Source organism: Rhincodon typus, chromosome 1 (assembly GCF_021869965.1).
Source record: "Rhincodon typus isolate 14 chromosome 1, sRhiTyp1.1, whole genome shotgun sequence".
Taxonomy (NCBI): domain Eukaryota; kingdom Metazoa; phylum Chordata; class Chondrichthyes; order Orectolobiformes; family Rhincodontidae; genus Rhincodon; species Rhincodon typus.
Window position 1 is genome coordinate 104,374,552 of NC_063332.1, and position 9,359 is coordinate 104,383,910.

Sequence of the window (9,359 nt, forward strand, 5' to 3'; positions counted from 1 at the left end):
TTATGTGATCAATGGTATTATAATTGTCGTTTGATAGTACAGAACTTGAGTATTGTTAAAAAATAGATACATTTGTCAAAATTTTTCATCTTCAGTTCATCAGGACAATTTGCAAGAAGAACCAAGGTAAAAGGAAAACAATCTATTCAAACTGTATGAGAAGACAGCGCTGATTATTTAGCAAGTAGACTCTGAATGATAAAGGTCTTGTCACGGAAAATGCAGTAGTTAACTGCCAAGCTTTGTTTAAACTTCAACCAGGCAGGTTGACTCTGATTGGTCAAGGCTTAGATTAGGAAATAAAGCAGAGCATGGAAATCATCTGTTTTGGTGATTTGAAATAGGCGGGATTTGTGAATATGTTCTCACTGTCTGCAAGGATCAGGGCCCTCTGCATTAATATATGTAGCTTCAGTACATGCAGGTTTTCCAATCTTAAATTGTCAATATAACTCTTAGCACACTTAGAATTATTTAACAAATATCCAATTGCAGAAACACATCTAATGTTGGACATTGCGTTTTGTGTTTTGCGATACAGACTGGTTGCCAATTGATGCCGGTTTCAATTTAAAACAAGTAACAGCTATTATCTTGTCTGTGTCTCAGTGTAAAACATTGACTCATCCAAGTCAACCTACTTGGTTTAAATGCAAACGAAGCTTGGTAGTTACCTGTCAATCATTATCGAACTTAGGCACTCTCCAAGGCAATGACTCTACAAATCAGAGTCCACTGACCAACCAATCAGCACCATCTTCTCATTCAGTTTAAAAAAGAAACTGCCAGAGTTCCTTTCCTTCCCATTCCTTTCTTGCAAATTGACCTGATGAGTGCAAAATTAAAAGATTCAATGAAATATATTCTTGATATCATAATGCTAATTTCAAGAGTTACCTCACATTGCACTGCACTGTTGAGTGATGTTCAATATGTGTCAATGGTGGTTGAGAGAATACAACAAGTCATTTGAGTTCCAATAGTCTGCATTGTGAGAAAGCATGTGGTTTTGCCTATAGTATCCTCCAGGGTCATTTCTGCATTGTCCTCCTGTTTGGGTTTTTCACTGATATTTGCTGACATCTAAGCCAGAGCAACAAGAAAGTAATACCAGCATGTAAGCTGAGGGACCACATACATACTGACAGATTTGTCAAAGCTACAGCCTGAGTGAATCTGCAGCATTCAGGTGAATTGTGTAGCAAAACATTTGAGTATCTGACACCTAGAGCTTGTGAGTAGGCTGACCTTGGACAGTTTTGCTTTGGGTAGCATCATCTTCCTCAGCATGTTTCCAAGCCCTGTGATTAATACATGATTCTAGCTGGTTGCCAGCTCCTGCCAAGTGTACTACATGTGATAAACAGGTGAGTTCACCTTAAACACAACCACATTAAATAACCCGATAACTTTTTTTTGAGTCATTGAGTCATATAGCATGGAAATAGACCCTTCAGTCCAACTCTTCCATGCCAACCAAGTTTTCCAAACTAAACAATTCCCATTTGCTTGTGATTTTTCCCATATCCCTGTAAATCTTTTCTATTCATGCATTTGTCCAAATGTCTTTTAAATGTCGCAACTGCACCTGCATCTACCACTTCTAGTAGTTCATTCCACACACAAAACACTCTCTGTGTGAAAAAGTTGCCCTTCAGGTCATTTTTATATCTTTCTCCTTTCATCTTAAAATTATGTCCCCTAGTTTTGAACTGACTTCACCAAGGCCAACACATATGTTGAAAAATATATAACACAATCGATGCAACTTTTAGGTAACTGCAACGTTTTGCAGCTACCATCGTTGTTGCTGAACCATGAATGTCCATTATACCAACTGGCTGGCTCCCAACAGCAATCCCAACACGAGCTGAGAACTTGCTAAAGGCTGACTCCAGAGGTCCTTCTGGGGACAGCCCTCTGCCAACTGGGCACACCCAAGTTTTGCTGCACCTGATCTGCATTGGTTCCATGCAAGGAGCTGGAATCAACTGAAGTATAAAAGAACAAACAGTCAGGGCTTTTGTGGTGTGGTGGTAGAGTCCTTGCCTCTGAGCCAGAGGCTCCAGGTTCAAGTCCCACCTGGTTCAAAGGTTTGTCATAACACATCTGAACAGGTTGATGAAGAAATAGAATGGAGAACTCTCTTGTGTTGGATTTGGAATTCACAACACCTTAAGAGAGAATGTCCTGCTGCACATTTCATACAAAATAAAACCAATTTGTTTTCTCATTCAAAATCAAATAAGTTTTTAAATTGCAAGAAAATGTCAAGGGAAAATACTCCAACAATTTCTTAACTATGAAAAGACATTAGAGTTCATCTATTTACATTTTAATCAAACTTCAATGGATGGAATACAGTTTCTCTTTAGATTGCTGTATATGGAATAATGTGAGTGTCAGGGCACAATTTGCCTGTCACACATATGGATATTGTGACAGATACTCAATGTCCTGGATAAAATTCAAATTAGTTTTAAAACTTGCTTCTATGTTAAATCTTTCATTAAAGAGATGGGTTTCTCAGGGCAACCTTAAATTGGGATGTAAATCTGAAGCCAGATGGCCTCAGACAATGGGAGCTGACTGAAATACTTTCAAATGTGCAATCTCACTGGAGGGATTTGAATGCTTTGTCCTTTGAGTTTTATGGGAATCTTATTTCAAGGGGCCTCCATCTGAGCAGGTTTGATTTGTAGCTGTACTGGCCAGCCCACAGTCCGAAAGGATCGGAAGAAAAATGACTCAGCTTCCTCCAGACCGGAGGTTTGAAGCAGCTTGTTTGCAAGAACGCCTAGTGTTTGTTAAAGGAAAATACCACAAGGGCCTTCGCTGAGGCACACAGGTTAAAAACGTGGATGAATTACTTAGAAAACCTCTTGTTTAAACTAACTAAGGCAATCTATCAAATTATAGTTAGTGGATTTATTCTTACTTTATGTTTTTCTCATTAACAAGTCCTCAATCCATGACATTGTATTACTCCCTACTGCTTGTGCTCTAATTTTGTTTACTAATTTCCTGTGTGGGACTTTATTGAAAGTTGTCTGAAAATCCAAATAAATCACACCTAGAGTTCCTGTGATCTATTCTAGTGATAACATCTTATAAAAGTCTAACAGGTTTGTCAAACATGATTTATGCTTCATAAATCCATATTAACTTTGCTCAATCAGATCTTTATTTTATAAATATCAAGTTATATCCTTTATAACAGATTCTAGCATTTTCCTCTCACTGATGTTAGGCTAACAAGTCTGTAGTTCCTGGTTTTCTCTTTCCTTCCTTCCTTTCTTAAATAGTGGTGTTACATTTGCTACCTTACAATCTGCAGGCACTAGTCTCGAATCTATACAGACTTTTGTAAGATGACCAGCAATCCACTATCTCTACAGCCACCTCTTTCAACAATGTGGATCATTGGGTGTCAGAGTTTTTCAACTTTCAGTCCCATTAATTTCACCAATATTACTTTACCCCTAATGCTAATTTCTTTCAGTTCCTCATTTTCATTAATGTCCTTACATCTCTATCGTTAGAGAAATATATTTCCAAATTGCATGGCTATCTAGTCCAACTTGCAAAAATGGTACAATAATATACCCCAAAGTCTGGTTATCAGGCAAGTAGGTTTAATATGTAAATCAAATTCCAGAAAGTAAATCACTCTGAGCAATTACAAAAACAAGTCATCATCGTCCGTAATCACTTGCGAGTATGATTGCCCACGTAGGAAATTCCATGTGACTGGTCATGTATTCTTTGCTCCTTGCATGGCAGATGAGCCTCATCTCCAACCACACACTGGACCATTGAAGATAAATAGGTTTCCAGAGTCAGCATGAATTTGTAGCAGTAGCACTCATTATTCCACTTGTGAGTAAGACCTTTGCATTTCACCACCAACAAAGTGGACAGTGAGTGAATTATTGTGGACAGGATATTTCTATCTACGCATTTCTGTTGGCATACAGCTTTCCAAATGATCTGTTTTAGGGAGAGGAATTGGGGTAAGGGTTCAGTCAGCACATTGTACATTGAGCATTGGTTGAATATGCCTATTGTGTTCAACCAGCCTGTATTTGCAAACTTCACAACACCGTATTGAACACAAAATGTTATTTTGATACTGGGCATCATTTGCTAAATAACTTGTGTGCTAAGAATTACACAAGAATTCAATTTAATATTACCAGTTGGATTTGCAGTGTGATTCATTTGTGCATGTTGAAAGCTACGCATGCTCATAGACAGGATTCTGTTGTCAATCCCTTTCAATGACAAAGACTTATGGAGGCAACCAATTCCTACTGCATTCCCCTGGCCAATTACAGTCTATCTGCCTGGTCTGAGTTTAATCCGTAAACTAAAAAATAAAATTGTCCACTGCATCTCCATGCTAACTATGGTCCCACCAATCATTCTTTTCTCATGCTGTATAAATTGATGTGGTTTTTCAAAGTTTGATTTCTTATGTGTTAGCCCTGACAGGTGTAAGATGAAAAGTTTCAACTTTGTAGCAATTTTTAACTTCTGCATTACCATGCCTTTATTCACATACATCTTACACATCTATCCTGTTTGATTTCAGGCTGACACTTTTCAGAAAACTTCCACAAAGATTGCAAGGAAAATGTGGTGGAAAAACACAAAAATGATTGTTATCATTGTGGTAATAGTCGTTGTGATCATCACCCTCATCATTCTCATTGCTACAGGTGTCATCCCAACATAAGACCTTTCTACTTAGTACTGATGGTTCAGCTATTAAAGCAAATGTACCTTCTTGTATATAGATAGTAGTTCTTCTCCAGAAATACATAGTTGCATAAGTTTTGATTATATTATAACCAGATATACATAAACATGAACATTTTATGTACAACTTTCAGAATAAGTGAATAAGGGATATTTATATTTGAAGTTTATTCCTTGATGGAATTGCACATAATTATACCTATATCGTTCCTGTTGTATATGTGTCTGAAAGGGTTAATACTAAAAGAGTGCCATAAGTACCACTCACCATGATAATGTCACATGGACATGTGAGCAGACATTTTAGAATTTCAAAATGAGACCTAACCTCTGGCCCTCTTCAAAGTCTCTGTAACAATGTCTATTATTGCAATGTAACGTAATTAATTGCCAACATGCAATAAACTGTATCTTGATAACTAGAAGAAACTCTCCTCATTTGACAAAGAAGTGGTTATCCTCTACCATAATAGACCAGGCCCTACAGCTTCTAGCACTTGATCTTCATCATGAGCAGCAGTTCATAGTTTAGTGAACTAGCATGCCCATGCAAAAGTTATAATACCTGTTTACATGTAAATAGAGGAAAAGAGGGCTCCTTCTCACCCTCTATGATAACAATTCATCTAAATTATTTTCAAAGGGTTGAAACACAATTGAGGTGCTCCAAGTGAACTGAAATATTGAACTCCACAAGCTATTCAATTGTCAGCTGCAGTCAAACACCTGATCCTATTCTCAGCATTCATGAAACAAATGTATTCCTGCACGTGTCATTGGAATACTGATCCTTCCTAATGTATTAAGGCCAACTGCATGAAGCCTATTTATTCCCCTCTTAGATCTGGTGAATTGGCAGATGGGACATCTTCCTCATTTGGGGTGGAGCATATGATTTTAATGAAATGTGTTTTCCTTCAAAAAAAAACTTTGTTTCCATCTTTTTACCCTTTTGGATATATGATAACAAATTTCCTGAGTGCTATAATACAGGATGGCAGGTCAAGAGATGGAGAAGCAAAGTGAAATAAACAGTAGCGAAGCAGGGAAATAGCAAGCAAGGTTACATTGTAACTATGAGTCAAATTTTGCGCACAAAAATAGGAATTCATCAAGTACAAAAGTACCTTCATTGTTTCTATCGTTTTCTTGATGTAACCAATGAAGACTGAAGATTGGAAACAGGAAGTACAGGATAATGGTCTAAAAATATTTTACTTCAAACTGCTAGACTGTAAGTCAGCACCACTGCCATACTATTATTTGTGAAGTACTTGAGCAGAGCGGAGTCAAACATGGTCAAACAAGATCCCATCTCCTCTCTCAGGTAAATATAAATGATCCAATTATACTACTTGAACAGAATTCCTGGAGACCTAGCTAAGATTTCTCTCTTAACATCACTAAAACAGACAATTTCATCACTCATCCTTTCTTGTTCCTGCTGTGTACAAATTAACTATGTTTTCTGCCCATCAATGATTTTAATTCAAACTATTTCATAGACTGTAAAGCACTTTGTCATGTCCTGTGGTCATAAAATGTATGACCTAAATTCAAATTCTTTCCTTTTCTTAATTCACCAACAAGCAAGTACTAGTTATTCACATTTTGTCATTGGTAAGCTGAAAGGATCTTGCCTAGGAGTGGGGTGAAGCATTATAAATAACCTGTTACCTATTAAATTAACTCCCTGTGAGGCAGTGTAAAGAATCATTGATGGGAACATACACAATGACTGAGATGGCTCCAATGAGTCCATGTGTCTTTTAAAGCTTTTTATTATTATTTGTTTATATAAGACAGCATGCCATCAAGGAGAAATACAAATATCCAGACTGCATGATCAACATATCAAAACAGCAGTGCAGCATGCTTGTTTTTAGATGTTTATATCAAATGGAACAAAACAGAAAGTAGACTTTAAATATAACGTGCATGAATCATAACATCAAACTGTAGCTCAAAATCTCAGGAAGCGTAGCAGCATGATTCACAACAGCTTACCCGAATTGAAAAAAAAACACTTAAAGATACAGGCACCAGCAAAACAAATTGACTGTAAAGCACTTTGTGATGTCCTGAGGTCATAAAACATATGATGGCAGGAGACTGTCACAGCCAGCTAGATGCTTTTCCTGTCTCAAAGCATCACTATGTATCCAGGCTGGGACCTCACACCAATACACACTAGTGTGCCTACACCAGCAGCTGGCTTCTTCCATAGCCATTAATTTCTGGAGTGGGACTTTTACCCAGTTCAACTCAGGCTCTAGGGCAGGAGAGCTAATCACTGAGCCACGCCAGTTCCCTTAGGTCAATATTTCCCATGTAATAGATTCCTGCAGCAACAGAAGCATCAAATCACACTTGTCTGCTTAGTAAAAATTCTTTCTCCCAGTCAAGGAAAAGACAGCTACAATTTTACCTAGACTGTCAACACAGGAGGCCATTCACCTCATTATCCTTTGAAAGAATTATACAATTAGTCCCACACACCTTCTCTTCCTCCATCATCCTGCAATATTTACCCTTCAAATATTTATCCAATTCACTTTTAAAAGTTACTATCGAATCGGTTTCCACCTTCCTTTTAAACAGTTCATTCCCAATTATAGAAAAAATGCTGTAATTACTTTTCCTCAAGTCACTGCCAGCTCTTTTCCCAATAACCTAAAATCTGGGTCTTCCAGGTTTCAAATTTTCTGCCGTTTGCAACCATTTGTTTGTAATAAGTGTCAAAATCCTTCAGCATTTTGAACACCATCATCAAATCTCCAAATTATGCCTTTCTAACAGCTTTTACAACATATCCTGGCATTTTCAAAGATTTGTGTAGACGCACCCCACAGTCAGTGTTACTACAAACCCTTTAAAATTATACCACTTAGTTTATATTACCTCCTTATTCTTCCTAACAAACCTTGAAGCATTTATACACAAAATAATAATCAGATTCCAATACTACAAGGTAAAACATGCATCATGGTCTAGAATTTCCTTCAAGTGAACATTTGCTTCTTTACAAATGTATGCAATTGCCCTTTGTTCTTGGTAGGAGTTACTCTGTGCAAACTGTCTGTTTTCTACATCGCAATCATAACGCAAGCTATTTCATTTGTTATATGACCTGCCCCAGGGTCATACTGCTGCTGGTGGATGATAATAATGGCAGATTTCTGACAAACTCCAGCTGTCCACAGGTGTAATAGTTCCAGTTAGCTACAATGCACCACCAGTATAAATCCAGAAAACTTTTACATGTTTTACCGTAACTCATTAACTATACAACTGAAGCCATTGAAGACTCAACAGATTGTTCAGGTCAGAGACAGAAAGAAATTCAGGGAAGTGTTTTAAAGGTGTATGCATAGAAATTACTTCCATTTGGTTTTCTTTGCTAAAAGAAGTTTTTACCTGCTAATGAGTAGAAAATAGGGAAGAAATTCACGATGTGTCAACTGCAATGCATTTGCCAAATGTACACATTAAGAAATGGATGATGAGTTGTAGCTTCTGATACAGGTGGAGTAGATGGTCAGTGTTCAGGTTTGCTCTTAAGGCACTTTATGAACAGATGCACCAGAGAAAAATCAGGGAAAGGGGCTCAACAAAATTAATAAGCAAAATAGCAATAAATTGAATAATTAATAGCACTCAGGAGTAACAAATTCCTAGAATAAGATGGTTTTCAGAGGGTTTCAAAAGTTGAAATATATTCTAGAAGGCCAAACTAGCTTTTCAAAGTTCTTTGCTTTCAGCCCTTCAGGTTGGGAGATTATGAAGTTGCTCTACTACTTAATAAAGATGACTGTGGAAAAGGAAAGAACTTGCAAATTGAATTCCTGTTAACTTTTACCCCAGCTGAGAGCACCTCCAGAGGCCATGTCCCTATCAGCAACTTCTAGAACTGGAAGTCAATGCTGTGACATGCTGACACCATACACAGAATTTTAAAGTGGCCACAGACACAGTGACATGACTTAGGGGGAAACCTGGCTTGTAAATCAATTACTAACATCAGTTGTCATCAAATTGCAACATTATACTCAACATAATTGAAAATGAATGCAAAAAAATGGAGAACAGATTTCATACAATCAGACTGAGGTGGTGGAATTCAATAGACAGTTTGTAAATTGCCTAAGTGAAAAATTGGTTGGATTCCTTGAGATACGGTTGCAAAATTGCAGCACACCCAGGACCAAAATGTTACTCAGATCATCCAGCTTGCATTTGGTCTTGCCAATGTAAATAGACCAAATCATGATCTGCAAATACAGTAAACTGGATTGAAAGTAGAAGTAAAATGTTGCTTCACCTAAAAGGTCTGTTTGAAGCTTGGACATTGAGGATGGTGGTGACAAATGGATGTGTTTTACCTTTTGCAGTTGCATAGGAAGGTGCCAGAAGGGAATGAGGAAGCAGGAAGAGTTAGCAGTGATAGAGTGGGCCAGGGTGTCAGAGGGAATGGTCCCTGTTAGATTCAGACAGTGGAGGAGAGAACATGATGCATTTGATAGCGACATCTTTTTGTAAATGGTGGACATGGCAGAGGATCATTTGATTGCAGAGAATAGTGGCGTGGAAAGTGAACC

At 37.6% G+C, this 9,359-nt stretch overlaps 1 protein-coding gene across 4 annotated transcripts in view; it reads left to right on the forward strand.

Moving 5' to 3' along the window:
• The window catches only part of si:ch73-234b20.5 (uncharacterized protein LOC449923 homolog), a 69,944-nt gene that overhangs the window by 58,233 nt on the left and 2,352 nt on the right, over positions 1 to 9,359 (forward strand). For 3 of the 4 annotated variants that reach the window (XM_048597165.1, XM_020510857.2, XM_048597152.1), the window contains one exon: positions 4,595 to 5,186. The exons of the other annotated variant lie outside the window; for it this stretch is intronic. In XM_048597165.1, coding sequence (XP_048453122.1) covers positions 4,595 to 4,738 — 144 coding nt within the window. In that variant the 3' untranslated portion in view covers positions 4,739 to 5,186. Of the gene's footprint in view, positions 1 to 4,594; positions 5,187 to 9,359 lie in introns of those variants that run through there. 4 annotated transcript variants of the gene reach the window in all.